The 18,792-nt window shown below is 35.3% G+C and overlaps 1 protein-coding gene across 1 annotated transcript in view; it reads left to right on the top strand.

Annotated features, from left to right (window-relative positions):
- The window catches only part of WDR72 (WD repeat domain 72), a 203,466-nt gene that overhangs the window by 19,698 nt on the left and 164,976 nt on the right, over positions 1–18,792 (top strand). Inside the window, exons 2-3 of the mRNA XM_081047302.1 lie at positions 5,640–5,804; positions 12,313–12,419. Of these exons, the coding sequence (XP_080903428.1) occupies positions 5,652–5,804; positions 12,313–12,419 (260 nt within the window). The 5' untranslated portion in view covers positions 5,640–5,651. The remainder of the gene's footprint in view (positions 1–5,639; positions 5,805–12,312; positions 12,420–18,792) is intronic.

Raw genomic sequence — 18,792 nt, 5'->3', positions numbered from 1 at the left:
TGTCATTTCACTTAACAGAATTTATGTGGTCTGCCCTTTGGGTTTTCATATGTTAAGATTGTACCTGCTTAAAAATGAATGGGATTATATCAAACTAAAAGAAACCATTGACAAAAAAAAGAGGCAACCAACTGAATGGGAGAAAATTTTTGCAAATAACGCCTCCGATAAAGGGCTAATATCCAAAATATATAAGGAACTCATACAACTCAACAACAAAAAAACAATCCAATTGAAAAATGGGCAGAGGACCTGAATACACATTTCTCCAAAGAGGACATACAAATGGTCAATAGCCATATGAGAAAATGTTCAACCCTCACTAATCATCAGAGAAATGCAAATAAAACCACAATGAGATATTACCTCACCCCATTCAGAATGGCTATCATCAACAAGACAAAAGTATCAAGTGTTGGAGAGGCTGTGGAGAAAAAGGAACCCTCATACACTGTTGGTGGGAATGCAGACTGGTGCAGCCACTGTGGAAGGCAGTGTGGAGGTTCCTCAAAATATTAAGAATAGAATTACCATATAACCCAGCAATCCCTCTCCTGGGTATTTACCCAAAAAATAGGAAAACATTTATCCTTAAAGATATATGTGCTCCGATGTTCATTGCAGCTTTATTTATTGTGGCCAAGACATGGAATCAACCGAAGTGTCTTTTGATGGATGATTGGATAAAGAAGATGTGGTATATATACACAATGGAATACTATTCTGCCATAAGAAAAGATTAAATAGTACCATTTGTGACAACGTGGATGGATCTTGAGATTATTATGCTAAGTGAAATAAGTCAGAGAGAAAAAGTCAAGAAACAAATGACTTCACTGATACTATGGATGTAAAACTGAAAACAACAAAAGAACAAGACAAAAAAAATGAAGAAACAAAAACTCATAGACACAGACAATAGTTTAGTGGTTACCGGAAGGTAAGGGGGGAGGGGGTGGTAGACGAGGGTAAAGGGGATCAAATATATGGTGATGGAAGGAGAACTGACTCTGGGTGGTGAACACAAAATGTGATATACAGATGATGTATTACAGAATTGTACACCTGAAATCTATGTAACTTTATTAACAATTGTCACCCCAATAAACTTTAATTAAAAAAAAAGATTGTACCTGCTAATTCCCCAAGATTACACACAATATAAAGGTTTTGTTAAAATGGTGTGTGTGTGTGTGTGTGTGTGTGTGTGTATGTGTAAAGTTTTACTCTTCCCATTTTTAATGGTCACAGGTGTATTTGTGTTTCATATTTCATGTTCATTCAGTCTAGTAATTTATATTTGTATAAAATATTTATATTTCACTTAACCATTACAAATTGTTGACATACAGATATTTATAATATTTCCATTTAAAATGTTTGGTTACACTCATTTTCTCTTTATGTTATTTTTTTGGAGTCTGTAATTTCTTCTTTATCAAACTTGCATGGATTTACTTATATTATTTCTTTTTTCAAAGAACTCAATTTTGGTTCTGTAGATTTTAAAAAATAAATTAATGTATGCTCTTGTTTGTTTTGTTTTATTCTGCATTCTTTGGATTTACTCTGCTCTTTTATATAAGATTTTAATTTGGACATTTAGTTCATTAATTTGCCATCTAAATATATGCAATTTAAGGCTATAATTTTCTTTCTAATGCAATACCTACATCTGGAAAGTTTTATTATGCATAATTTTCGTTGTCTTTTGGTTAATAATAATCTAATCTTCATTGTGTTTTCTTGGTAGTCCAAGAAACATTTAGAATGAATATATACATACACATATATATATATATATATATATATATATATATACATATATATATATATACACACACACACACACTGTGGGTTTCCAAAAAATTGAAGAGATGTTATCTTAAAATGTGCATGCTTTTTTTTTTTTTTGGTACCCTCTGTATATTTGAGTTTCTAAATATTTAAAGCAGGAGCATTTCAAATGTGTGTTTGTGTGCATATGTGTTGGGGGAGATGGGTTCAGATTTTTATCCAGTAAGGTAAGATAATGTTGTCTGTATGACACTAATCCTTTGGGATATGTTGAGAGTTTTCATGGTCTAACATGGTCAGTTTTATAAATGTCATATGCATGATTTAGTAGAATGTTTTAATACTTACAAATGCAATTATGCATGCAAGTATTTTATATCTTTATATCTTTATCTGGTTGATCTATTTATTACTATTTATTACTGATTATGTACTGATTATGTATCTCCCTCTGTAATGGTAAGCTTATTGACTTTTCTTTGTAATTATGCAAGATTGCTTTTTATCTATTTTGAGGCTCTGCTGTTGGTTACCTAGAGATTGGGGACTGTTAATCCCTTTCTGGTGAATGATGTACTTAATCATTATACTCATATAAACATTTTATTGACCCTTTCCCCCCATTAATGCTTTTACCTTAAATCCTAGTTGTCCAATATTACAACAGTTTTCTTTTATTACTATCTGCCTGGCATATCCTGTCCATCCCTTTATTTTTCAACCTATCTGTATTAATACTGTTGGAATTTTTTTGTAAATAGTTATCCTAAGATATATTCTAATTGAGAATCCTTGTCTTTTAACTAGTAAGTTTAATTCATCGATTGTAAATTTTGATATGTTTGAATATACCATTTGGTTTTGCATTTTCTATTTTCCATACTTTTTTGCTTTAATTCTTTTTCTTCTATTGGATTAATAACTTTTTTCTTTTTTATTTTACCACCCTTCTGTTTGGAAGTTACACACTATTTTTTCTTAATAGTGTCTTGTCATAAATTCTTACCTTAAGAATATTTAAAGTTAAACAGTATCTCTGCTCTCCTCTTATTCATGCAAGAACATTAGAATAATTTAACACAGTTTCCACTTTTTCTAGAACTTTAATTTACCTTTTTAACCTCCCAATTAATTATACTTGAAATTATTAATATTATTGTTTTACAGATAAGGCACATTTAGACTTACTTGTGTGTTTACTGATTTCTTTGCTTATCATTGCATCTTGTATTCCACTTTATTCCTTTCTTTTTGATTTAATGTATTTTTTCATAAAGTATATCCTTTCATAATTATTTCAACAAAATCTATAAATGTTGTATTCTCTCAGGCCTTATTTGTTAGAAAATGTCTTTATATTGCCCTCACTTTGAGTGATAGCTAAGTATAAAAACTTAGGTTGGCATTTACCTCTCTTTGAATTCTTTGTGTAAACATATGCTCTCTTTTCGCTTGGGTAGACATAGGAATGGATTAACTGTCTCATGTTGTAAGCATATGTTTGATTCTGGCATTACATACAATGCTATTTTTTACTCCATTCCTGTTTTGTGCTTTAGCTTCGGCTTATTTTTCTTGGGAGATTTGCAAATAAGCTTTCTTATCTTCCTGAATAGTGTCAGAGTTTCTCTAGTTTCATTTCATTAAAAAAGGAAGGGCTTCCTCTCCTTATGTGGGATTAATACTTAAACTCTTAGCCAACAGAGCCATGTAATGACTCAGCTCCAGTTTCAGATTCCTCTTAGATTTTTACTGCTTGGAATTTCCAAGGCTTATTTGCAAGCATGGTCACAAAATGAATGATTAAAATGAATCTTTAAAAAATACATAAAATGCATTATTCCTCTGTGTTTGCAGCACAAGAGGTCCAAGTTCAGATTACAGTGTTATTGAAACCACAACTCTTTGGTTAGCTTAGTACTGTGATTAATATGAGGTTGGACAATTAAGTTCATAAACTCATCCTAGAAAAAGTGCTACATACCTCATTGCAGAATATCACTATGGTCACCATCAAAGTATTTCCCTTGGGAAGCTATGCACTGATGCCAGTGCCTAGTCCACCCTTCAAAGCAATTTTGGAACTCTTTTTCCGGAATGGCCATCAGAGTTGTCATTGTATTACACTTGATATCCTGAATGTTGTCAAAATGTCTTCCTTTCAATATTTCCTTTATCTTCAGGTAAAGAAAGAAGTCATTGGGGGCCAGACCAGGTGAGTAGGGAGGGTGTTCCAACACACTTATTTATTTACTGGCTAAAAACTCCCTCAGAGACAGTGCTGTGTGAGCTGGTACATTGTGGTGATATAAGAGCCATGAATCGTTGACAAAAAGTTCAGGTCATTTTTGTCTAACCTTTTCATGAAGCCTTTTCAGCACTTCCAAATAGTAAACTTGGTTAACTGTTTGTCCAGTTGGTGCAAATTCATAATGAATACTCCCTCTGTTATCAAAAAAAGGTTAGCACAACATCGTTGCAACACGTTCGCTAACTAAATTGTGAGACCTCATATGTGTGGTTCTGATATTCTGAATTGCAAAGCTGAGAGTATTTGCTATAGAAATCTTGTTTTCATGGTGCTTAGAGACTGCAGTAAGAATAGTACAGCTGTATTATAGATTACATACACTTATATACTGGCCTAAGAAGTGAGCCATGGGGAACTAGTTACTGAATTCCAAACAACTGAACTACAAGTCAAATTTTGAAAGTAACCAGTATGTGGGTTAAGCACTGCCCACTAGTATGTTGAATTTGTGTTGATGGTATCAATGCTCGTGGGGTGTGTGTGTGTGTGTGTGTGTGTGTGTCTATCTGTATGTAATTTAACATATAAATAATATGTACCATAAGTTTTAAAAATTTATATTGGTGCTCACCCTTTTTATGCTTTAGTACTAGAAGTCTTGCAGGAGAAAAGATTTTTATTTTCTTAACTTTCTCAAGCCAAATGTGGGTAGGTAGTAAGCTTGGTATCTTCCTCCTACCTTTTTATCTTTGACACTTTTAATGTGATTGAACATATACTACTAAGTTACAGGACACAAGTTATTAATTTATTTTAAGGACTTAAAGCATTATGCATTCCCAAATTATTTGTATTTCTGAAGAGAATGCCTATGTGGGGAACATGTGACTCAATGTTTCACAAAATGTAATGTACATATCACTAGGTGATATTGCAGATCATTTTTGGTGGTACACAGGCCCTTGTAACTAACATATGAAGGTAGTAATTTCATGAAAATCATTGCTTCGGAAGATACTAAATACAAAAATGGGTCAAATAAAAATTATTAAAAATAGGATAGATGGAATGTGACTATGACAGAAATGATGACAGTCATACATCAATCTTTGAAAACTAGGAAACACTGATTTTATGGAAAAGGTTGACATTTTAATAGCAAAATTTAGATATCTGTTAGCTGAGGTGACATTTCTGAGGAGAGAGAGTCTGCAATGCCATCTTTAAATTATAGTATGTATACAGACAACCTTTTTCTTCTTGAGAGTCCTAACTGGGCTTTGGAGAGATCAAGATCACACACAGGCAGAGCTGTGTGTGGAGTGAACAGTATGCTTCTATCCTTCTCTTCATCAGTAATCAATAATGGAAACAAAAGGCATTCCTCTTTGACAGATTAACGCTGGATCCATGGTAATTTCAATGTCTAATGACTACCGTCTCTAACTGGTGGGGAAGCTACCCATCCCCATAGCTCTGGGAGAACACATCATTCACATTTGTATCATTATAAATCCACTTTGTGAGATGATCAGTTCCCTCAAATCAAAGAATGATGACTGTACATTTCTTCCCTTCTCTGTGTTTCCAGGATTCTCTCACCATGAGGTCCTCCCTGCAGGTGGTGGCACTCTGGGGAAAGAAGGCCCCTTCCCACAGCATCACTGCCATCATGATCACTGATGACCAGCAAACAATTGTGACTGGTAGTCAAGAGGGTCAGCTCTGTCTCTGGAATCTATCACCTGAACTAAAGGTTAGTGAAAACTATTCGTATTGAACCAGGCAACGCTCACAAAAACGAGCATAGCTTGCTTCTTCTATCTACAATGACGGTGGAAGGTTTGCATGATTGTCAGGGAGATACTTACTAAAGTCATAAATTGGTTTTACTTCCGGATTTAGAGAAAAGTGAAGTATTATATGGTGGATCAAGATCATATCAGAAAATTATATTATGAATATTGCTAATCTTAGCTACCAGCTAAGTATTATCACCCTTTAAGCTATGCTGAGTTTTACAATGTCATATCCTGAATTATATGTTTAAGTAACTGAACTACAGACATGTAAGTATAATTCTAAAAATTATGGCTCATTAATCTAAACAAAGGGCACCCTTGAAAACCACTATTAACTAAATGAGTAATATCTTAATTATCTGGGTGTTTCTGTCAGGTGGCCTTCTTGCTATTCTTTTAGTCTCTGCTTGCTTGTGATTTTTACAGATCACATCAAAAAGCTCTAAATCCAATTTACTATTGTCGCTCTTCTACTTCAGAACCTGACCTCATCTAGGATTTGGCCCATTGATTAGCAATTAATTGTCCCTGTCCCAAGTCATAAACATTTAACATATTGGAATAGATATTTGCTTAGCTCTAGCAGCCTGTAGACCCAATTTGAACATTTAAACTAATGATGTACTTAAAGTATACTGCCCTCATTAAGTAGCCTTTTAAAAATCAAAGACTGTTTTTAGCCTTTAAAGTTTGTCACTTTAAAACCTAAATTAACAATTAATTGTAATTCTATTTTATAGTGTAATTAGTTAACATCTCCCAGCACGGAAGGACTGCCAAGAACTGCAAAGCAGGGCAGCTCAGCTCAATGTTCATGAACATTCCTGAAAGAGGGAACTGGTATTATTGCAACAGTTGAACTTTGAAAATGGTGGTCTTCACATTTATTATCTCTTAGAGTTTAAACTCAGACCCCTAAATGGCTTAAAAGGCCTTGCTACTCTTTTTAATGTTGAAGGGTAACACTTTCTGGCTGGAATAGTTGTCTTCTAATATGTGTGTTGCTATAAGCTTAAGAAATTTTGAATCCTAGCCTCTGTATCTTTTTATATGTGTTCTGGTATTTATTTAACATACATTTGTTGAGTGGATATTATAAGTAAGGCAGTCTGCTAGGTACCTGAGTTCAAACATGAATGAGAAGACCTGGTACTGGCCGCCCAAGAGACTAGTAGAAGAAAGATAGAGGCTAATACAGTGCAGTTATGTTATAACACAACGTATTGGAAGGAGAGAGTGGTCAGTACTGCATCTTCCCTGGGAGACATTAGGCCATGCTTTTCTTAGGAGGGAGTCTTTTGCTTGGGGTTACAGCAGTGGTTCTTAATAGAGAGTGATTTTATCCCCCAAGAATCATTTGGCAATGTCTGCAGACATTTTTGGTTGTTACTCCTGGAGGAAGGAGGATGCTACTGGCATCGAGTGGGTCGAGGCCAGGGACACCGTAAACATCCTGTAGTGAACAGGACAGCCCCTCACAACAAAGAGTTATCCCATCCAAAATGTCACCAGTGCTGATAGTGAGAAATCCCCGGTTGGAGATAAACTGTGGGAATGGAATGAAGTCGGTGGAGGTGGAAGAAACAAGGGGAACCATTGAGATTTAAGTAGGGGACTGGATCAGCTTTGTGTTTAGGAAACTTACTATGAGGACATTGTGAGAAAGTTAATAACACGAATAAGATATTGATTAGTAGGAATGTGAGATTTTCCACGTGAGAGTTCCCCTTAACATTTTCTATGGCTGACCATAGGGCCAGAAAGAATGAACATCTTCTCTTATTTGTCCTGTGAATCTCACCCGTCCATGTCAATGGATCAACTATTAGCAGGGAAAACTTTAGGCTTTTCAAAACGCCTGGGCATTTTTGAGTTCCCAACAAATCTTGCTGTGTGTAAGACAGTCAAGTGAGTGGTCCATTGTTGATATTTTAATGCTTAGTAATTTAATTTGATTTTTATTTGAAAAAATGTATAAATAAAGGCATAGTGTGAGCAGGGGAAGAAGAAAGGAAGCATTGAGAACATGGCAGAGTGTAAGAGAGGATGTAACTATGTGGGTGACGAAGTAGCTGTAGGGCAACTTGAAGCCAAAGAGCATGTCATGGGGAGGGCAGCAGGAAGGGAAGAAGGAAGTTTCAGGGGTTGCAGTGTAAAGTGCCCGGAAGAACCATTTATTTCCAATTCATATTACATTTGGAAAGCTCGTTTCCCTCTCCAAAAGGATTTCGGTAAGAGAATACATCTGGTTTTATGATCTTAAACACTCTCTTGCCACCATGTAAAGTGGAAAGAAAAACAAACCTAAGAACACTTACTTATGTATGCAGTCATTAGACAAGTTACACAGACTTTTTTGTTTGTTTGTTTTTGTTCTAGGTGTAAATCCCTCCCTCAAGTTTCTCAGAGTCTAATGTAGGAGACAGACTTGTTAATAGGAAGTTGTAAAGCAGTAGAGTACGTTCTGTCTCTATTTATATATGTAATCTATATATATCGTATAAGTGGAATCATAGAGTATTTATCCTTTTGTGACTGGCTTATTTCACTTAGAATAACGTTCTTACAGTTTGTCCATGTTGTAGTGTGTGTCAGAATGTCCTACCCTTTTAAGGCTGAGAAATATTCTATTGTATGTCTATACCACATTTTGTTTATTCAGCCATTCGTCAACAGACACTTGGGTTGCTTCTACCTTTTGTCTAATGTGGTGCTGTGAATCTGGGGATACAAATATATGTTTGAGTCCTCGCTTTCACTTCTTTGGGGTATATATGCAAAAGTTGAATTTCTACATCATATGGTAGTTCAATTTTAAATTTTTTCAGGGAACTGCCAAACTGGTTTACATAGCAGTTGTTCCATTTTACTTTCCCACCAGTAATGTGCAAGGGTTCCAATTTCTCCACATCCTCACCAACACTTATTATTTTCTGTTTTGTAATAGCCATCCGAATCAGAGTGAAGTGGTATCTCATTGTGGTTCTGAAGGGAAAGGCTTTCTGAGGGTGATGTTTGATCTGAGTTCTAAAGGACGCACACGATGTGAATAGGAAAAGAAGGTGGGAGGAGACTGCAGACAGAGAATAAATGTGTGTGAAAAACATGAATATTTCACCTTCAGGGAACTGGTAAAAGTAGGTGAGTAGGCCTCGAAGATAGAGGGTAAGCTAGAAGTGAAAGGCACATCTGGAAAAGATGGAGCAGACCCAGTGTGGAATCTGACATGCTGAGGAGTTTAGATTTTTTTAAGAGCAAGAGCTAACACTACATGCTAATTAAAAGTGATGTTATTAAGGGATTTGAGGATGTTTCATGCAAAGAGATGACATAACACTATTTTATTATATTAGGTTGGTGCAAAAGTAATTGCGATTTAAAAGATGAAAAACAGTTGCAAAAACCGCAATTACGTTTTCACCAACGTAATATTTATGATTCAGACTATCACTGGGTATTAATGTGATGGGCATATTCAAGGGAGGGAGACATGAGATAAGGGACAAGGATTATAAGTAGCAGACTCCTATAGCTTTTTAGTCAAGTAAGTTTTTGAGCATGAACCAAATCAGTGGTAAGAGGACCGGAGAGGAGATGAAACCTGGAAAGCTGTTAAGAAGAGAGAACAGACAGAACTGAGCAACAGTTGGATGTGGGGTAAAGGAGCAGGAACAGTCAAGGACACCTTTCAGATTTGGGGGTTTGGGTGATGGGTCGGACTGGTTGGATAATGGTATCAGGGGTATTTGTATAAGGAATAGAGGGGATTAGAGAATAGGGAGGGAAAGAAGGTGATTTAAGTTCTGGACATCTTGGGATATCCACATATTCATCAGAGGACATCTCAGTCTTTACCTGACTATGGTTGGTGAGATGGCAGGGTGCAGAGAGGTTGGAGAATAAGTCTCCCTGTGCTGGGCTTCTCATCACATGCCTAGGTGATGCATGCTGCTTTCAGGCTCAGGGTCGGACTCCCAGAGCCCTCTAGTTTCCCCAGAACTTTGTGAGGTCTACCAATGAGGAGCTCCTCCAAGTCCCGTGCTAGGAACTTCCTCACTTGAGTCTCCTGGTATTGATTGCTGGTATCTATCACACCTTCAAGCAAGTAAAGATGAGTAGAACACCTTCTCAGATATGTTCCCTTAGTATTGGAATGTTCTATTTTCTTCCTGCTCAATACTCAGAAGGAAACATAACAATGACAAAATGAAGAACATTGATGTTGTATAGAAAAAAAGAGTGGAGATATCTGGGTCAAGTTCTAGCTGTGATATTTACCAACTCTTTGTTATTGGACAAATGATTTATATTCTTTGAACCTCCGTTTCCTCACCTGTGAAATGGTGATTAAACACTGTTCATAGTTGCACAAGTACCAGGACTATGGTAGATGCTTTTCAACTTGCGTGTTCTTTTCCCTTTCCCATTTGTGCTACTGGAAGTACCTGGGGTGGGGAGGGGGGTGGGGAGCCATGCTTCACAGAGGTAGAGTCAATGAATAGCAGTAAACATCTCCTGGATTTCATCATAACAATGACAAGGTGTGATTGTAGAATGCTTTTGTTATTCTTCACAGCAGTTCTAAAATATGATAAAATGAGGAAAGATAGTGAATTGTCACATGTTACTCAACTACATGTGGGAGTTTAGTAGCAGAATCAGAACTTTGTGTGAAAGGCAATGATGTTCCATTCAGATATTTTGTCCATAGTGGATTTTCTCTGGAGGAGGGAATATTTGCAAATTAAGCAATTCATTACTTTATTTGATCTGCAATATATTGAAATGGGGTTAAATTCATAGGAGTATGCATTCCCAAATGTGATGATGGGGAAACATATCATGTGTTTCTGAGATAGAACTTTCTAGATTTCTCAGGGAAAAAGGTAGAGTCAGAACTTGGGTTGTAAGTGATTCTGATCAACCACAAAACTCTCTTTGTAGAACTAGAAATTTAGTCTGATAACAGACTTTTTAAAGAAGTATTTCTGATTATGATAGAAATAAGATGAAGGCAGAGAACAATGATTTGTCCTCATTGATATGGTTGGGTTATCATCTACATACATCTGTGTTTGCATAGTTCAGAAAAAAACAATGTTAATTTATTTGGAAATTAGATTTTTATGACGTATGAGAAACATTTTATTAACCACAAGTTTTCCAGTTATTTAAATTAAATTTTTAGCCCCTTAATGACAATCTCTTCTCCATTTTAGGGGATCTTGCATGTTTTCTGTTTTATAGTTTGATTTTTATCATCTTGTTTTACAAAATAATGAGGAATAGACTTCTTTCACAAATGAGATAATGGAATGATTAGCCCTTAGCTCCAGATTTAATTTCCCAGATTTAGAAAAACACTGGCATTTTAAATAATAGATCACTTGCAATTTTATTTTTAACATAGAAAAGTTAATATAAGTATTTCAGAGGCAAGAAGCCAAATAAGGTATTATAAAGGTTACAAAAAGATCTTTTCTTTGTGCTTTATAAACTAATTTCTGAATTCTGAAATGTGCATATTAATATTCTATCATTTGAGGCACACTTGTGCATAATAAATATCAACACTGACTTTTATATTTAACACCTAGATGTTGTAAAACAGGTCTGGCAGTCTTCTAGGTTTCATGATGGATACAAAACCAAAAACAAACACATACAATTTGTACAACACAATGCCTTTATTTAGAAGTGTATTATTGTGTGGGTTTTGATATGCCATGTTTCCTAAAACTTATGTTCAGCAAAAACATAATATAACAGGATTTCCTTATCATAGTTGTGAATATACTGGGGGTACCAAAAAAATGTACGAGTATACAAGTGGACATTTTGTTCAACATTGCTCAAGCAGTAATTTGCCATAATCAGAAGTGTCTGGAGGCTGACGGTAACCACTTTGAGCACCTCTTGTAATTGCAGAAGTCAAACATGACTTGTATTCATCTTTTGTTATTGGGTATATACTGTTTTTCCCTGAAAATAAGACCTAACCGGACCATCAGCTCTAATCCATCTTTTGGAGCAAAAATTAATATAAGACCCAGTCTTATATAAGACCCGGTTACATTATATTATATATTATATTATATTATATTATATTATATTATATTATATTATATTATATTATACTATCTTATACTATCTTATACTACCTTATACTATCTTTTATACTGTCTTATACTATCTTATACTATATTATATTATAGACCGGTCTTATAATAAAATAAGACCGGGTCTTATATTAATTTTTGCTCCAAAAGATACATTAGAGCTGATGGTCCAGCTAGGTCTTATTTTCGGAGAAACACGGTATTGAGTACTACAACTTTAATAGTTTTCCTTTCTTAAAATATGATATACATTTTTTTTGGCACCTCTGTATGTGTAATGTCATGTTTATATTTTCAACTGAAAGTTTGTAGCTGTTTAAAAGCTTACTCTCATCATTTACAGATTTCAGCAAAAGAACTTCTGTTTGGTCATTTGGCTTCAGTAACGTGTTTGGCAAGAGCGAGAGACTTCTCTAAACAGCCCTATATCGTTAGTGCTGCAGAAAATGGGTAGGTACGGTGTGTGGGACTTTGTATTTGTCTCCATTTCCTCTCCATTTTTAAAAACTGATGGGATACAGAATTCTAGTATCTCAGCTAAGGCCGAAGGAAACCTTAGTGATTAACATGTTCCTTTGACATACAAGACAATTTAGATCTTGAATAGTTGAATAATTTGTGTGATCGTCCCAAGGAATATAATTAATACTGACTCCTAATGTTTAAATATCCCAATGTGTGTATCAGGCTTTGTGGCAGACTAACTGTATAAAGGATACTGACAAATGCCACCTATCATAGAATTAAAAATGGAAGTCTGGGTGTTTGTCTTTTTTCATGTAGTAACGCACATTGAGCTTTTAAGCAAACCTATCCAAGCTTTCATAGTTTTGTGAAACAATTTAATAGTTGCAGTCTTCATGTTGTGCACTTGTCTGACATTATAAAATGAACAGGAAAGGGAGAGAATTCAATTGTAAGTGGAATGGTGGGAGAGAGAAGGGAAAGGAACATAGACGGTGATTTGGGTGCCATTTCATAGAAATGAGGTTTGTTCTGATGAAACAGAACTCAGTTGTAAGAAAAAGCTCCACTGATGGAAGAGCTACTAGGAACTAGACTCCACTGATGAGTTATTTGCCAAAGTGTACTCAGGAATGCAGAATCAAGTTAGCATGTATTTGTGAATAAAGGATTGGGTTACTGGTTGAAACAAAAGAACCCCTCTTTTGATTTTAATCTGAGGAAAAATTATATGGCTCTGAATTCTGAGAACCAAAAGAAGGAAGAATCAAGTGGCCAACTTGTGGAAACTAAATAATTTATAATAAAATGGCTAGAGGAACTGATATCAAAGAAGTACCTATTCTCCAAAGCCATAATTGTTATACTTAGATTGAATTTTGAATAAGGCTAAAGTGAAATGTGTAGTACATTCTTTGTTAACAATGGCCAATAACTTCCATACAATAGGGATGCCATAAAGCCTGTGACACATGCTGAAATATTTATTCCCACTCTAGAGAATTAGGGGGATGGTGAATTTTTTTCTGAGACTACTTGGGGAACTGAGAAAAGTAATAGCTACCATGTTTCCCCCAAAATAAGACTTGAGTTCTTATTTTCAAACTAAGGTTTGCTCCAAAAAATGCATTAGGGCTTACATTCAGGGGATGTCATCCTGAAAAATCACGCAAGGGCTTATTTTCTGGTTAGGTCTTATTTTGGGGGAAACACACTAAGTGAGAAACAGAGCTGAAAAGTAACTGAGTTCCAGCTTGAAGTTTTTGTCTATAGTGGTCAATTTCCGGAAAAAAAATCTAGGGTTATGGACATGTTCTTGATGATAGATTAATTCATCTATATGAGCCATATAGTATGATTGTTAAACAGCCAAGGAGTCTGGTTTGGTCTTCCTTTTCCAATATGATTTGAATTTTCTAGAATTGTGTTCCCTTTGGTGTCCAAAACTGGGCCTGCTCCTATCATATACTTATTTTAGCTACTGTGTACTTAACATATTCTAATATAATTCTAATATAACACATTCTAATTTAGTAAATTATTACATTTACTAGGCTTGGCCTAGTACCCCCAAACAACAATGATGTTTTTTTTTTGTTTTTTTTTTTTTTTTCATTTTCGGAAGTCCCAGGAAGTGACTGTGGGCTTTGCATTTCTGCCCCCAAGAGGATCAAAGGGGACCCAAAATTGTCTCATGACTCAGTTTTTTCACTTCTTTCCCCAAGTATTGTGTAGGCATAAATGTGTATGCATACATCCTACGATGCAGGAATTCCAGTAAACTGTAGGATAAATGAAAGGAAATAAACACTTGGAGACCTGATGATGAAATGACACAATGCTAAAAAATAAAAGAGAGTAAGAGAGAGACAGAGAGAGAGAGAAGATCCTGAAAGTGGTCAGTAAGAAAAGGTATTATTTACAAAAGAATGTTAAATAAACTGAGAGCTGACTTCTCAACAGTAAAATGAAACTACACAGTGGTGAAATATCTTCTAAAGGTTGAGAGAAAATGTCAGTCAACTTAGAATTAAATCTTGAGCCAAAATATCTTTAAAATATGAACACAAAATAGTAACATTTAAGACATATACTGATAAAACTTGTAATCACTGCCAACAGACCCTCTATAAAGAACTGAATTTTTTGTGTGTGCAAGTACACTTTATGATGTTCGCACAACAATGAAATCACCTAATGACATTTCTCAGAAAGTATCTTCATTGTTAAACAGTGCATGACTACAGTTTTCATATTTTTTGGATAAGTACCTGAAAGTGGAATGGCTGTATCATATGTTTGTTCTAGTTTTAATTTTTTTATGAACCTCCATACTGTTTTCCGTAGTGGCTGCGTGAATTTACAATCTCACCAACAATGAATGAGGATTCCTTTTTCTCCATATCCTCTCCACCGCTCATTATTGTCTTTTTGATAATAGTCATTCTATAGTCATTGTAACAGGTTATTCTAATCACTAACAATGAGGTGATATCTCATTGTAGTTTTGATTGGCATTTCCCTAATAATTAGTGATGTTGACCATCTTTTCATGTGCCTGTTGTCCATCTGTATGTCTTCCCTGGAAAAATGTCTATTTAGATCTTCTATTTATTTTTTAATCAATTGTTTTTTGGGTTTTTTTTGTTATTGTTTTTATTTTTGAGTTGTACTACTTCTTTATATATTGTATATATTAACCCCTTATCAGAAATATCATTTGCAAATACCTTCTACCATACATTTGGTAGCGTTTTCATTTTGTTGATGGCTTCCTTTGCTGGGCAGAAGCTTTTGAGTTTAATGTGGTCCCATTTGTTTATCTTTGTTTTTGTTTCTCTTATTGTTAGAGTCAAATCCACCAAAACACTTCTAAGGCTGATGTCCAGGAGCTTAGCACCTATGTTTTCCTCGATGCATTTTATGGTTTCAGGGTTTACATTCAGAATGTTAAGCCAGTTTGAGTTCATATTTGTGAATGGTGTAAGAAAGTGGTCTAGTTTCATTCTTTTACATGTGGCTGTTCTGTTTTCTTAACATTAATTGAAGAGATTTTCCTTTCTCTATTGCATGTTCTTGATTCCTTTGTCATAAATTGTTGTCCATATATGTGTGGGGTTATTTCTGGGCTTTTAATTCTGTCCCATTGGTCTGTCTGATTTTCTGCCAATATGATACTATTTTTTTTTATTAGTTTCAGGTGCACAAGACAAGGTAATACTTAGACGTTCATCATTTATATCCCTCACACTGTGGACCCTCCTCCCCCCATCCCCCCATCCACTGTCCCTCCGACATCGCACCGAGCCATCACATTATATATATAAAATTATAGTTGGCATTCATTATTGTTCAGCTTCATGTGTACAGTACATTGATCAAGCATCTACATCTTCCCTGAGGTGGTCTCCCAAATGGGACACGTGTCCATCAGATACCCTACAAAATCTTTACAACATTATTGATTACGTTCCCCAAATTATTTTTCAAAAACCCTGAGGCCATTTTTTGGTTAACGACTGTTTTCTAATCCCCTCACCTATCCCCTTATCCCCACTCCCCCGTCCATCTAACAACCCTCAGTTTTTCCTCTTTGTCCCCAAAACTGTTTCTGATTAGTTCATTCAATTATTCTTTTCTTTAGATTCCGCATATAAGTGAGATCATATGGTACTTGTCTTTCTCTTTCTGACTTATTTCGCTTAACTTAATGTTCTCTAGATCCATCCATGTTGTTGCAAATGGTAAGATTTTGTTTTTCTTTATGGCTGCATAATACTCCATTGTATAAATGTACCACAGTTTCTTAATCCAGTCATCTACCGATGGGCATTTTGGTTGTTTCCATGTCTTGGCTATTGTGTATAGTGCTGCAGTAAACATAGGTGTGCATACAGATTTTTGAATTGGCGTTTTGGATTTCTCCGGATAGATGCCTAAGAGTGGAATTACTGGATCATAGGGTAGTTCCATTTTCAGATTTCTGAGATACCTCCATACTGTTTTCCATAGAGGCTGCACCAATCTGCAATCCCACCAACAGTGCACAAGCGAAGAACTGAATTTTAAATTACATTCTTCTGTAAGAACGATTTCAGAAGGAAAATCAGATGGAAGAAGGAATATTGAACAAAACACAGCAAATATTTTTAAAAAATTAAATAAAGACAGACTATAAGACACTATAATGTTTATGTACACTTCCCATCCCCACCTTACCCCTACACAATCCTAATGGATAATTGCATATAATAGTGTAATGATCAGATTCCATGTATTCTGGTTTTATATAGGTAGGTAACTTAATCAAGAGGTGTTGATTTACTTTAGACTTTAAGCTAGATGTGCATGGCGATATTTCCAAGGTAGCTGCTAAAAGAACAGATAAAATAAAAAAAATAATACAAGAAAAGAAATAGAATACAGAGTAACTTCTAACTTAAAAAAAAGAAAAAAGTTTAATTCAAAGAAGACAAAAATAAATAGGACAATTAGAAAGCACAAAATAAGATAGTTGAAATAACTCTGAATAAAACAGCAATCTAAATTATATGAAGGGACTAAACCCTCCAGTTAAATTACAGAGATTGTCAGACAAGACAAAACAAAAAACAACATAAAGACATGGAAAAATTAAAAGTAAGTGGGTGGGGAAAGATTTATTAGATGAGCCATCTGGGAGCTCAGCGGCAGCTCAGCTCAAGGTGCCATGTTCAATCTTAGTTGCAGGGGGCGCTGCCCACCATCCCTTGCGGGACTCCAGGAATTGAACTGGCAACCTTGTGGTTGAGAGCCCACTGGTCCATGTGGGAATCCAACTGGGAGCTTTCAGAGTCAGGAGCATGGAGCTCTAACTGCCTGAGCCACAGGGCCAGCCCCCTAAAGAGGATCTTTTTACTTATTAATAAAACTTTCAGTCACCAGTAAGAGATAATATTAGAGAGAGAAGCAGTCACTCAGGCTTGTTGGACAGTGCTCTTCAAACCTGAGCTGACATAAGATCACCTGCAGAGCTTGTTTATATGCAAATTTCTGAGCCCCACTCCTGAAGATATGGTCAGTAGGTCTGGGCTAAGGTTCGAGGATTGCATTCCCAACACATTCCTGGACACTGCTGATGCTACTGTTTCAGAGAACATATTTGGGGTAGCAAGTCCCCTACATTTAGGGCAGCGAGGTCAAGAATAACTTGGGAAACTCAATGGTGACGACACCATTCATTGAGAATAGGGTATAAAGGAGGGAGGATGTTGTGTTTTGTTTTGAACACGAGAAGTGTGCAGTCCTGCTAGTCATCCAGGTGGAGACATCTGAGAGTTGCATATGGAAATCTAGAGCTCAGAACAGGTGTGGGCTTCCAACATCATATAGACTCTACCTGAAGTCATGGGACTAAATAATTCAGCTAGAGAGTGTGAAATGTGAGAATGTAAGAATGCCTAAAAGAGAAATCTAAGGAATGCCAACATTTAAGAAACAGACAGAAGAAGAGGAACCTGAGAATGCCAAAGGAAATCCAAAAGTGTAGTGCAAGCAAGAGAAATCAGAGTTTGAAGAATATAATGGATTTCCAATTCAAGATGGCAAATGAAACATTCATGTTTATCTCCTCTCCATGTAAACACTTCATTAAAATTTGAGCAAAGTAATAGCAATGTTATAAGCACACAAATATGAGAGTAGGAATTAGGAATAGGGCTAAGAGAAAATAGTGTATTTTTCTGAAAGAGTGATGACTGATTGATTTGTCCACTGAATGAATTTTTAGTGAGGTGTTGAGAAGGGGATGTAGAGTTGAATAAGAAAAAAAGGCCTTTTCTCAAAAGGAACTTTTGGTTGGCATTTAAGTTTTCTAATTTTATAAGTTACAGATATTTGCCTCCGTTTTTCTTTTCATTAAAATAAAAAAAAGTTAAGTTTTAAAATTTTGGATATTGTCAAATTTATCTTTTATAATTAGAAGTTTTTTAATCTATGTACAAATGAAGAACAGTACTTAAAAAGAACAATATGCATTTTAATAGCTAATTTTCATGTTTTCTTATTATGTGTTATGCATATTGTACAGTTCCAGCTAAAATGTCAATGCTACTTTTGATACAAAACAAATTTGCTTTTTCTTTTTTTCTTAAATAGAATTCATAGGCAAAAAATTTCTTTTTGTTTTGTGATACTGTATTTTTTCATATTTAAAATAGAAAATAAGATAGGCAAAAAACAGCGAAAGCATTGGAATTCAAGAGAGTCTAGAAACATTAGTATTACTGGGGGAGCTTTTACTGATTCCCAGGCTCCAACCCTGGAAAATGGGATTTAATTAGCCTGGTTTGATGTCTGGATTGAGTCCCAGACATCAGTG

The sequence above is a fragment of the Rhinolophus hipposideros genome (assembly GCF_964194185.1).
Source record: "Rhinolophus hipposideros genome assembly, chromosome: 5".
Classification (NCBI taxonomy): Eukaryota; Metazoa; Chordata; class Mammalia; order Chiroptera; family Rhinolophidae; genus Rhinolophus; species Rhinolophus hipposideros.
The sequence above is the reverse complement of the archived record's forward strand: the minus strand, read 5'-3'. Positions and strand labels throughout refer to the sequence as shown.